The sequence below is a fragment of the Eptesicus fuscus genome, chromosome 11 (genome assembly GCF_027574615.1).
Source record: "Eptesicus fuscus isolate TK198812 chromosome 11, DD_ASM_mEF_20220401, whole genome shotgun sequence".
NCBI lineage: Eukaryota > Metazoa > Chordata > Mammalia > Chiroptera > Vespertilionidae > Eptesicus > Eptesicus fuscus.
The window spans coordinates 58,931,905-58,944,426 of NC_072483.1; the positions used below are offsets into that span (position 1 = coordinate 58,931,905).

Consider the following 12,522-nt stretch of genomic DNA (forward strand, 5'->3'; position numbering starts at 1 on the left):
AGGGCGCTCTCGAAGTGGAGTCAGATCTTGTCCTCCAGCAACAGAGCTCTGTTCAGGGTGCAGGCCCTGGCTCATCCCCGCCCCTCTCTCCACTAGATGTCCTGGCCATCCAGTTGTGCACCACTCATCTCTGACAGCCCAGGCATGTGGCCCTCTGCAGCTCCCCCAGCAGCACCGGGAAAGACTCCACCTGTTACACACAGGACCTTAGATTTCTCTAGAGGCCTCTGGGTGGGCGGCAGGCCACACCCTTCACCCCTTCTGGCTTTCATGGGGGGGCCTGCAGCTGTCTGCTTGTACAGTGCTTTTTCTGTTTCTCATTCAGAGGGGGACCATCTCGCATCTCTTAGGCCACGTTATTAGCACCCAGGCACTAAGCCAGTGCTCTGCAAAAGTGCAGTGGAAATGGCACTTAATGAAAATAGAAAGGTTCCAACCAAAGGAACCTTGTCTTCTGCTGTGCAGCTCCAGCAGCAGGAGTGCCTGGCTGGCTGTCCTGGCCAACAGGACCCCACGGGGCTTCATTCCCTTGTCTGTGTAGGTCTTGGAGTTATGAAGGAAGCAGATTTCTTATTATAACTGGAATTCAGTGTGTTATTAGTACCGGATATGAGATTGGAAAGTACTTATGTAAATTTTTAGGGTAAATATCTTGTAGATGATAAAGCCATCAGCATTTATTTAGGAAAAATAGCCTTGTTGTATTCCAAGCCTGAGGCAATCATTAAAAACACTAATTTTCTATGTTCTTTGGAGAATAATTAGCAAAAGTCCTCATCAGGGAAACTCAATGGTGCAAGTAGCAATTTGCAGATATAAACGTGAGAGATTGTGTCTGAGTTTTTGGAAAACCTGTACTGGGAAGAGGGCTGGTTGGTTGTAGGTGGCCGTGAAGCTGGGTGTGAATCCCTCGGCGTCCAGGGGAGCCTCCTGCTCAGGTCCTCCCAGCATCTCAGGGCTCTTCATCCCCCCCCCCCCCCCCCCCAGCTTGCGGTGTGCCTGCCTCTCCCCCAGGGGCCAGGAAAACAGACCTTCCAGAATGACAAGATTTATACATGAAAACTAAGGCACGATTCGCAGAGGATTTGGCAGGCTCTGCTTTCTCTGGCACCTCAGCCTATAAAGTAGGATGTGGACCCTTCCTTCCTTTGATGTCCCAGAGTGGCCCTGGGGATCAGCAGCTCCTCGGGCAGGGCTGGGCTGGCCACAGGGTCATACCTGCCCCGCGCTCCCTGTGGCTCTACTCTGCCTCCCACGGGACACGCACCTTAGCCTGTCCACAGCATCCCATCAGGGTCTGTCTCCCTCAGGCCCTGGCTGAGTGGCCCCGTGTTCCACAGACCTAGCACTTCCCCTGCACTGCAGCCCTGGGTTGGAGCTTCTCTGTCCCATCAGCCTCCACAGCCCCTTCCAGAGTCTTCCTTTATATCCACTGGCCAGCAGTGCAGAGGGGGAGAGAGGTCAGAGACCTGCTGGCTTTTAGGCTTTGGGTCCTGGTTGCATTTGTGCTCTTACAGAAGCCATTCTTCACACAGAAACAAGATTTTTGTGGGGGGGGGAAACTTTTCATGGATGTATGTGTTTAATTCGCCCCTTTCTACTCTGTTTTTTTGTTTGTTTTTTTCTAAAAGATGGCTATTGGTCCTGGGATTGTCCATGTAGGTCCCTACCTCCTCAGAGGCACAGCCCAACACCCCCAGCCCTGTAACCCCAGCTGCTTGGGCCCTGGGTGTCAGGAACCTGATGGCTCACATCTTCCTTGCTTCAGCAGTCGTTCTTGTCCTCAAGTGAGGGTGTGGGACAGTGAGGGGCCAGGACAGGGAAACGGTGGCAAATGAAGTAGAGTTAGCATTTCTCTTTTGCGTTGGGCTTTCTGCCCAGGTTTTTGACATGCAGAGCAAGTGCTCTTGGTCAAAACCAAGACAACAGAGTCGACCAGGAGGGCTGCTGCAGGCTGCTGGGGCATCTGGTGGCCATCCCCAGTGTTCATCCAGGTGCCACCATGCATGGCACGATGGTGAGCGGGTGAAGGGGAGGGCGGGCAGAGGGATGAATGATACATGAGCAAAGGACATGCAGAGCCCTTAGGGTGGTGAGGTTTCTTTGAAGCAACAAAATGTGTTTCCCCCTAGCAAGCGCTCCTGCTGGAACAGCAGCGGATCCACCAGCTGAGGAACTACCAGGCCTCCATGGAGGCCGCTGGCATCCCTGTGTCCTTTGGCGGCCACCGGCCTCTGTCCCGGGCACAGTCCTCCCCAGCATCTGCCACCTTCCCCATGTCTGTGCAGGAGCCCCCCAGCAAACCAAGGTTCACCACAGGTAACATGAACAGGGAGGGCTGGGGTAGGGGTGGTGTTGGGCCCTAGGCTGCCTGGCAGGGCAGCCGGGACATGACAGACGTCTGTCTGGGAGGTGTGCTTCGGGGCGAGGTGTCAGGGACAGGCCGCTTCTAGGGCTGGGCAGCCTCACACTTGGCCCAAACTCCTTCCCTGGGTGGGGGGTGGGGGGCCAGATGGATGGCTCACTGAGGCTCCCTTCCCCTGCCCTCCATCTATGATCCTGGGGGCTTTCTCCTGGGCATAGAAGCCCACCCTCGCGTCCCAGAGAGTCATTGTCCTCCAGGGAAAGGTCCGTCCCAGGCCAGCGTGAGTGTGCGTGTGCAGGCTGGACGCCTCCCTGTCATCATCAGCAGGGGCAGTGAACCTGCCCTTTCTCCTCTGTCCCTTCCTTGAGCTGATCCTATACCTAGGGTCCTGGACTCTGCATTGCTGTCCTCCTTGTTGCCAGTGGTCACAATTCCTACTGTGCTGTTCTGTGTTGCCCCACCTCACCACGCCAGAGCTGGGGGACACGTCTGCTGGCGGGAACCTTGTTTCTGCCTGAAAGGCTCCACACGCAAGTCGGGAATGAGAACTGGGTGGTTGAGCCAGGCACCCACTGGGGTCTGAGGCACTGGGCTCGTGAATGTGCCTCTGCCCAGCCACATCCGGCCTGAGGCGGAAGGAAGCCAGCGTTGCTCTTAACACTGTTTTCACCTAATGTTTCTTTTCAGTGATTTATTAACACAAAAAAATGTCAAAATTCAGAATGGTTTCATCCTTCAAACAGTCCTTATAAAATGTCTTAGTTTTTTCACACTTATGTCTAAATGTGGTTAAGTTCTTTTTGTCAGCTCTTAGAAGGATATTGTCCATATTCAGAGAAAAACTTAAGTAGTGATTATCCAGAAATTAAATTGTTGCTTCTCAGAAAGGAGACCAGAGACTGCACAGGTTCGTGTGGGCAGCAGGTGGCCCTTCCTGGCAGGAAGCAGATCTTGGCCATTGGCCAAGATGAGCCCAGAGCACAGCTCACAGCAGAGACCATGCCTTGTCTTTCCTCTGAACCTAGGAGCCTCAGACAGTACACTCCACTAGGACCGCTTAAGAGAGAGGTGGGTCCCTGGCAGATAGACTTGGCTATTTAGACCAAATTCTCATTTCTGGAAGTCTCCATGGTCCTCTGCAACATTAATGCCGCACAGCATAAATGCTGGAGATAGGAGTCCTAGGCTAGGCCTCCTTTTCATGTCTTTTTCCTTTGCCTGCTCCCACCCAGCAGGGTACCACACCCCAGAGGTGTTGTCAGCTCGATTCTGGGCAGGGTACCACACTGTATTCGGTCACGGTCAGAGTACCACACCCCAGAGGTCTTGTCGGCTCAATTCTGGGCAGGTGTGCACCAAAGCCGTTACCCAGTTTCCTCTTGACCTCTCCTTGGCTTTTGTTTTTTTGAACTGCAGTTGAGGGGTTCTGATGAACTTTGATTTTTCTAACGAATCGTCCCTGCAGGATGGGACACAATGTGAGCCTCTGTCCACTTCTATGGAAGTGGTGGTTGGCCACCAAGATGGTAGCTTTCTTGGCTGGTGGTGGGCAGCCTGCTGCTGAGCACTCCTGCTGCTCTGAGGGTCTCGCCACTGCCTCCCTGCAGGCCTGGTATACGACACACTGATGCTGAAGCACCAGTGCACCTGCGGGAACAGCAACAGCCACCCCGAGCATGCCGGCAGGATCCAGAGCATCTGGTCTCGGCTGCAGGAGACTGGCCTTCGAGGCAAATGCGAGGTAAGGCTGCCCAGAGCAGCAGAGAGGGTGGCCCACACAGCCTGCAGGAATCCAGTGTGGAGTGTGGGACCCTGCGGGGAAGGGGTCTGTGAGCATTTCCATGATGAGGACTGGCAGCTTGGGATATTCAGGCCTGCCTTCTGGAAGATGCCCAGAGCTGTTTTCCTAAAAGCCCAAGGCCTCCTGAAGGAAGGCTCACCTCTGTGCTGCACCCTAGTCCCCCTGTACCCGCTGATCCCCTGCATCCCCTGGTCCACCTGCATTCAGTCCCCCTACATCCCTCTATCCCCCTGCACCCCTCTGTCTCTGCGCCCCCTGGTTGCTCTGTAACCCTTTGTCCTGTACCCTCATCACACGCTGTTCTACTCTCTCCCAGCACACTGTTGCTGAAACCCCTTATTTTCCGTCTGGTCATTCCCCTGGAGGAACCATTCTGAGGCTCTTCTCCCATCAGCTCCCAGGATGCACGCAGGCCGCCCTCCAGCAGGAGCTGGAGAAACAGGGAAATGAGCGTTACTGCTTTTCTTCAGTGTCCTCTCACTTAACATTCCTGAAGCTTCTCCCAGTATGTGGAAAGTGTCAGGTTTGAGGTACCCCTCAGAATCCCAGTTCCCATGGAGCTGTGAATGGTGTGGGAATTTGAGTCACAGTCTGGTCCTGTCTGGTCTGGTTGGAATTTGGTTCACGATCATAGCGCCCCCACCCTCTCTGAGTGGAGTGAGAGGGTTCCAGCTGGTCCCTGGGTCCACACTGCCTGGGATAGTGAAGGCCAGTTTCGCTCTCAGACAAGGAGGGCCCCCACCTCCTGGCTCATCAGGGCCTGGGATTCCAGTCTCTACCCACATGTGGCTGCAGTGATCCCCAGCCTGTGAGGACAGGAAGGCTCTGCTGAGTAACATGAAGGACGTTCGTTCATCCTGCTGATGGGGAAAATGTTCTCACGGAGTGACCCAACTCATGCTCTTTGCCCTGGAGTGCAGCATCATGAAGGAGTGTAGCTCTCGGGGAGGCTTTGCCATTAGTGGGTGCATGAGGAGGGGCCCAGGCTCAGGGACACCTCACAGTCCTGTCTGTGGAGGGGCTGGCAGCACCCAAATCCCAGGATACTTTAGGACAATGGTCCCAGTCCCCAAGTACCCGTTAAGTGGGACCTGTTGTGTCTCCCACACATTGGGAATCCCCACAACACCAGGGATGGGACATGGATGGCACATGCTGCTCTGCAGAGTGACTCTGGGAAGCTAGGGCCCTGCAGTTGATGACAACCTGTCCATATCTGTGCATCACAGCCCAAGCCACCTGGGCCACAGCTGGGGCAGGCATGTTGCAGAAAGCCAGCACATCCAGGACTCTGCTGAACCCCCCTCAAGTCCCTTCACTTCCCCACTCGTGTCCCCGCACTGCTTCAAGTCCCCCTTCCCTACTCGAGTCCCCCCGTCCCCCATGCAAATTCCCTCACTTCCCCATCCAAGTCTCCTCACTTTCCCACTCAAGTCCCCCCATTTCCCCACTCGAGTCCCCCCCCCCTCCGGCCCCCGCAGCTTTCCCATTCAAGTCCCCCCCTTGGGTCCCGCTCCTCTTCCTTCTCCTCCAGAAACTGGGATGTTTAGGAACTTTAGTTCCCCCTCTTTTCCAGTTTTTTACATGATTTTTGGAGTGGAATGGGGCACAAAGGTCCGGTCCAGAATCCTGTCCTCTAGTGACCACTAGTGAGGAATGGAGCTTGGCACCTGTTCTGGGTCGCCAGAGCTTACCACTAGGGGGCAGCATCGCCCCAGCAGACGCAGCTGTAACCTGTTCCTCCTCCTGCAGACCACCTGGTCCTGCTTCTCCTCCATAGGGCTTCTGGGGCATCTGAAATCCCCGTGCCCAGCTTCCTGTCCCTCCCTCCTCGTCCCCAAGAGGGTCAAGGAGGCCAGAGGCCTCTGCAGTAGTTTCTCAGCCAGGAAAGCCAATATGGCAAGGTGGAGTGAGACATGAAACACAGAAGAATAAAGCTTCAACCCTCTTCCATCTTCTTTGGCACCATAGGGGGCGCCAACCTGTTCTCACTGATGACTACAGTGGGTCCCCAGACCTGCAGGACTCGGGTACCAAGGAGGGGAGGGGCCTGTGGTTCATGGGTCAGACCCGAGTCAGCACAATGGTCTAGAGGAGACTGGGTGGAAACATGTGGCCTCCACACAGCACTCATTCAGAGACCTGGGTGGGCTGTGCACCTTGAACTGCACCTCCTAGCTCAGGATGATGTGTGGTCCCTCAGCCCAAGAGAGTACAGTGTCTCTGTCACCACCCCTCACACCTGGCTCCCAGCACAGTCCCCTGGATGGCAGAGTACATGGCCTGGGACTGGGCATGTTTATAGGAGTTGACCCCCAACAGGAGAAGTTAGAGGGACTTCCCAGGATCCCAGGTGTCCTAGCCAGGGCCCCTCACTCTAGGCAGATGACTGTGGGGGTGTCCATTGGGTGGGCTCCCCTGCTCGAGCTGCTGCGTCGGACTTGCAATGGTGCTGAAAGATGAGTGAGTGGATCTTTCCTGGGAGCTTACTCCCCTCCACGCTGAGGCTGGGCCAGCAATGAGGCAGCCACAGGCAGCTTGTAGCCAGCTCCCTCTGCTTTTACCTCCTGCTTCAGCACCGTCTCTGGAGAAGCTGCCCTATTCTGAGTAGTTCCAGATCACCCCCAGAGGTTTCAGGAGCAGGAGAAGCTGCTGGCCTGGCTCTGTGCTCAGGAGTATCATGCTGTCTGGCAGCCCAGGGTGTCCCCAGACCACCACCACCAGGGCCTCTGGCTGTGTTCTGACTCTCAGAAAGCCACTGTAGTGTAAAATGTCAACTTGAATCTCATCTCATAAACCAACCCTTCGTGCTATAAGGTCAAGTAAATGTAACTCAACTAAAGAATAGTAATTTTATGTTAATTTCTGGGGGAAATCTGAAAACAGCACTGGTGTCTTGTTTTGGGTAATTCCTAAACCAAAGAAAAATACAGATGGAGAGGCGTGGATGGAGATCCAAGGCCGATTCAGGTTTCTGGGTTCCCCGGAAGATTGCTTCTTTTGGGCACTAGGTAGTGCTCGAGGACGTGGGCCCCAGCCTCCTCTCAGGGAGAGAACTCAGGAGGCAGCCCCACTGCCCTTGGCAAATCCTCTCTGTTTTGAGTCCAGACCCTGGCAATGGGGAAATAGAATAGTAAATTTGATGCCAGATTATTTGTGTGACAGTGAAGGTTAAAGCATTGAAGGCTGGAATTATCTTTTTAAACATTTTTCAGTTACAATTAAAGTAAGCCATCCCTGGAAATTTAAGAAACATTGTGTAGGGTGAGGTTTGCTTTGTATTTTGCAATAACCAAATAACTTTCTGCTCCTGCACGTAGACAGTTCAGTTTCCTCTGGGTGGTGGTTTTCCCTTGAACCTGAGACCACTCGGGCAATATGAGCGACCTCTCCTATTGTGTCCCCACAGTGCATCCGAGGACGGAAGGCCACCCTGGAGGAGCTGCAGACCGTGCATTCAGAGGCACACACCCTGCTCTACGGCACGAACCCCCTCAACAGGCAGAAACTGGACAGTAAGAAACGTCTAGGTATTCCGAGGCCTTCCTAACTTTACTGCCCGAGGCTGTTTCCAGCCCTGTGCTCACTCAAGGCGGCTCTGTGCCTGGTCACAGGAGGACGTCCCATCCTTGGCCCTTGAGGCTGTGGCTGAGACAGTGAGTGTCACCCACCAGGCTCTGCCAGGGCAGCCAGGCAGGGAGAGCCCTTCTCTGTAGGGCCTGCGGCCAGTTCTAAGGTGAGGTGCTGGAGGAGGAGCTTTCACCCTGTGTATCTAGTGGGGTTCCAAGTCTTGGTTGTGTCCATGTAGGAAATGGTGTGGGAACCACTGGTTTCACAGAATCTGAGACAGCAGAGGTTAGATGCTCGAGCTCCCAGCCTGCTACCTGCCCTTGCCTGCAGGGAGCCTGGTCCAAGCCCTGCCCAATGCTGTGGTGCAGAGAAGAGCGGAGCATATCCAAAAACGAGCCAGCATTGTAGGGCTAGAGGAAAGGACATCTAGCCTAGGGCCAGGAAGGGTTTGGAAGAAAGGAGCCATAAGCGATGAGGACAGTGGACAGTGGGGAGAGGGTAAGTGGCCTCAGCAGGAGGAACTGACCGAGGAGGCTACATGCAAAAGACAGCCACACAGTGTGACCAGCAGTGCCCAGTCCCCGGAGTCTCCAGGATCCTCTAGGAAATGTCGCTGCTTCAGCGCAGGTCTCGCTGCCTGGAGTGTTCTCCTCCTCCTGGGAGAGGAGCCTGTGGCCCTCTGCCACAGCACGAAACAGTAACCCCAACTCCAGCCACAGGGAGGTCTCTAGTCACAGGGCAGCATCAAGTGTGTGCAGTTTGCACCCATGATACTATAAATCACTCTACTTTTTCTTTTCTGCTAAACTTTGTGTTTTAAAATCTGTTCACATGGCTATGAGGACACCTGATTGGTTTTCTTCTCACCACTTGGCATCTACTTTAATCTGAGGGTTGTCCTCACCAGGACACGCCACTGCCGTCAGTCTGAGTGTCCCAGACATAGTAATAGCTGGTGATTATCTCAGGTATTAACTTAACCCTAATTAGGTGTTTAAACATGGCTGGGTGGCTTCTCTTCCTCTTCTAATTAAATCCACAAATTCCTGAGTCCTGTGCAAGACCTGTGTAGCGGATGTGCAGGGACAGCTCGGCTGGGCTACAGTGCACTGTGGACTCGAGGGGGCTGGTCAGTCACCCTCCTAGGTGTTCCTGGAAGTCAGGGGGTCGTCTTCTGATGGCGGTGACCTGGAAAGGGCTGGGGAGGCTTGCTCCTGTGTTCTAGGGCTGGGCAGGCCTTCCCAGATGGTCAACTTCATGCACCATCCAAGTGAACTTCAAACATTTGTCAGTGGGGATGGGTCTGTCTTTATTCACATTCTAGAAAGATTCCTTGTGTCTGAAGGGCTCATTGTATTCCAGCTCCTTTCCCTGTTTACAGCTGCGGGGGAGGGGGCTGCTGGGGCCTTGGGACTTAACCCAGCGTTAGGACTGTCTGTGAGGCTCTCTATGGATCCAGGTCAGGTCTGTTCTTGGGACTTAACCCAACATTAGGGCGACAGTGAGGCTCACCATGGAGCCAGGTCAGATCAGGTGACAGAGGTTTGCTCAGACACAGCCTTCAGGAGCATGGGGCTTTGGCATGCAAGGTGCACAAGCTCTGGCTGGAAGCAAAGCCCACCGATGGGTGCCACCCCTGCCTTGAGGAAGGTCCCGCAAGCCCAGAACCCACTGCCCACCAGGTGCTACCCCAGCATAGGAGGGTACAGTTCTATCTTTAAAACTAGTTTGCCCTCAGTTGGGTATATATGATGGTACCCACGCCTTTCAGGAACCCGCAGCATTTCCAGAGCCTACTCTGTGCTCAGTTCAGCCAGGTACCCTGTGACCTTGGCCCTCTGACCTTGGCTCTCCTTCTCCTGCAGGCTCGCTGACATCCATGTTTGTCAGGCTGCCCTGTGGCGGTGTTGGGGTAAGTATTTCTTTAATGTGTAAATAATGTCCTGTTTGTTCTCAGGGTCCCAGTGGTCACAGAAACCGCCGCCTCGCTCTCTGCCGAGTGGATAATGGCTGCCAGGTGTTTTCCATAAACGGGCTGGCGGCCGGGCTGCCCTGCCGCTCACACGTGTGGCTTCAAAGGCCCCGTGAGCCTGTGAGCATTTGATGGCTGGACTCGGGCACCTTCCTGGGGAGGGTCGTCTGGCACCCGTGGCTTGCCTTAGGAAACGAGATCGGGTGTGCAGGCTGGTCTCCTAGCTGCAGAGCAAGGTTTGCTTGTCCCGACTCAGGTGGTGAAAACCGTGGTTGTCCCGATGTCCGAACCCAAGCCCCAGTGAAGCTCGGACTGCAGAAGCCTGATGTTTAGGGGCCATTGAAGTTCCAGAAGCTGCCAGTTTGGTGTGTTCACTGCTTTTCCAACTCTGACATGCTTTTAAGCAGATCAGATCAGGTCAGGGAGACACTTATGGGGACCTGAGTTTTAATGTGGGCACTGAACTAGGAGGACTTTCTGGACTTTCGGCCTCCCTCGGTTCAAGGAAGGTGGGGTCTCCCCAACCAAAGCCTCTTTAATAAAGAAGGGGCTCCCGGCCCCCACCCACTTGGATGAGGGAGGATGGGGGCAAGAACAGAGCTGCAGTTTGAAAGTGAGACCGGGCCTCCTTCTGGCGATCTGCTGGCCCTGAGGTCCCAGCGACCCGGGAAATGACCAAGTGGACAACAAAGCTGTCGGGCTGAAACTGCGCAGCGGCAGGGTGTGCGTGTAATTACAGATCTCAGGGTGAAGCCCAAGGTCTGGATTCTGTTATGGAAATGAAACAAAATTGTTTTCTTCCTGAGTCTTTACAAAAATCGCTGCTTTGAAAATTATCCCGTCAGAAAGGGAATCAGCGGCATTTATTCATCCACCACCAAGCCCTCCTAGAGTTGTTTTATTCTGAATTGTAAGTAGGCTGCAGTCTCTTAATTCGGGGCAAATTTCTGGCCAGACTTGAAAAGGTTTGGATTCGCACAGCCCTGCAGCTAGCACGGGGCAAGGCAGGACTTAAAATTTACAAATGAAAGCTGAGTGGGACCTTGAGCTGGGTGCCCCTCCCCAGTGTGAGTCCAGACCTGACCGCAGGCTGACCAGAGCTCAGCTCACACCCAGGCACAAGAGGCTCCCAAGCTCGGGGACAAAGTCCCAGCACATGGAGTGGTAGAGGGGCGACTGTGGGATAATTAGGAGTGTGAACCACAGGGTGTCTCTCCATTGTTTCCATAATTACCTGTGTTGCTGGTGCAGCACAGTCCTCCTGGGCCTCAGCATCTCCTTCCAGTACCAGGTCCAGTCCCTGGAGGCTTCAGGAAGCACAGCCGACCTCAGGAGCCCGAGGGTGGGTGGGAACATTATGAAGCAGTAAGAGAAGCTGCTCCCTTTTTCCTGAGTTGCTTTAAATTAGCATTTAGGTGTATAACTCATTCTTCCTTAACTGTATTAAAAGAGGCTAAGGTGATTTACCTCTTTTCAGCCCAGGTAAAAGAAATTGCTTTGCTCACCTCCTCGTTATTGCAGGTTTCTCAAGTGAGGACTTGGTGAGTCCCCTGCCTGGCGGGCCATGGTGCTGAGTGCTGTGCCCGTGCTCTGCACTCCTAAAGGGCCGCCTCGTCTGTCCACCCCAGTCTCTGTGGAAAGTCTTCTCCATCCACTCTTATCTTTGCGTGCAGTGGGTCCTGCCCTGAATTAACAGGCACATTGCTGCCTCGCTCTAAGCAGGATCGCCTCCTGACGGTGCCACTTGTCCAGGCTGCACTCCCTCCCCAGAACCTCATGCTTCTGGAACTCAGGGCTGAGGGCTGACCATCCCAGGCTTATCCACAGTCTAGTGGCCAGCAGCTGGAGGGCCAGCCCTGAAGTAGTGGAAGATCCTGGTATCCCACTGTGGGGCTAGGGGCTGTCCTTGGCTCTGGGTAGGATGGTACAGGATCCAGGGTGGGCAGTGGGAGAGCAGAGACCTTCGAAGTACATGGTGTGTGAATTCACTCCCTCCCACACTGAGTTACTTGGCCCTAAAGCCCAAATCTTCGCCTGTAGAGAGAAATAGCCTGAGTGGTTTTGCCCAAACTGCCTTTGGTCCCCAGAGGAGCAGCCTTGGGGCTGGCCTGCCCATGAAAGTGTCATCCTCCTGAAGGCACAGGCAGCTGGTGGCTACCCCCACTGGCTGTCAGTCAAGGGCTGTCACCTTTGATTTTATGAGGTGTTTGTGTAGCCAGGGCTGGGTGCAGATGGTTGTGTGAACGGCCCGTCCGAGGACAGCAGAGCAGTGTGCCCTAGCTCAGAAGCCGGGCTTTGGAAGTTGAATATAAAAGCTGGGAGAGTTGGGGAAGTGCACAGCATTCCTTTGACATTTGGAAACTATTTAAAGAACATAGAGGTTTGGTCATTGGAAAGAATAACCCTCGAGAAGTAGCACTCATCAGACAGTGGCTCAAACCCCTCAGAAATGTACTTTATTCTAAAGCATCTGGCTTTGAAGATACAGCTTCAAGACTTCCTTGAAAGAAGTTCATCCACCCACATGAATAGTCAGTGTCGTAATCAGGTGGGCAAGAGCCTGTGCACCAGGACACACCTGTCAGGAGGGGCAGGCACAGGTTTGGCAGCAACATCTCAGTGTGCAGCTGCCCGGGCCTCTGTCTTTGGGGTCCCAAAGCATCAGTGCTTGGAGGAGATGAATTTGGAGAGTAGGGTCCTCATATAGACTCGCAGATGCTGTATTAAAGATAAACAATCATGTTACTGCACAACTCAGAATCTTCGCTGGGCTGTGTCCCAAAACAGGTCATGCAGTGTGTGTGGCCAAGGCAC

At 54.1% G+C, this 12,522-nt stretch overlaps 1 protein-coding gene across 1 annotated transcript in view; it reads left to right on the top strand.

Moving 5' to 3' along the window:
- HDAC4 (histone deacetylase 4) overlaps positions 1-12,522 on the top strand; it is a 230,705-nt gene that overhangs the window by 189,274 nt on the left and 28,909 nt on the right. The window contains exons 14-17 of the mRNA XM_054723477.1: positions 2,133-2,319; positions 3,973-4,106; positions 7,576-7,696; positions 9,602-9,648. Of these exons, the coding sequence (XP_054579452.1) occupies positions 2,133-2,319; positions 3,973-4,106; positions 7,576-7,696; positions 9,602-9,648 (489 nt within the window). The remainder of the gene's footprint in view (positions 1-2,132; positions 2,320-3,972; positions 4,107-7,575; positions 7,697-9,601; positions 9,649-12,522) is intronic.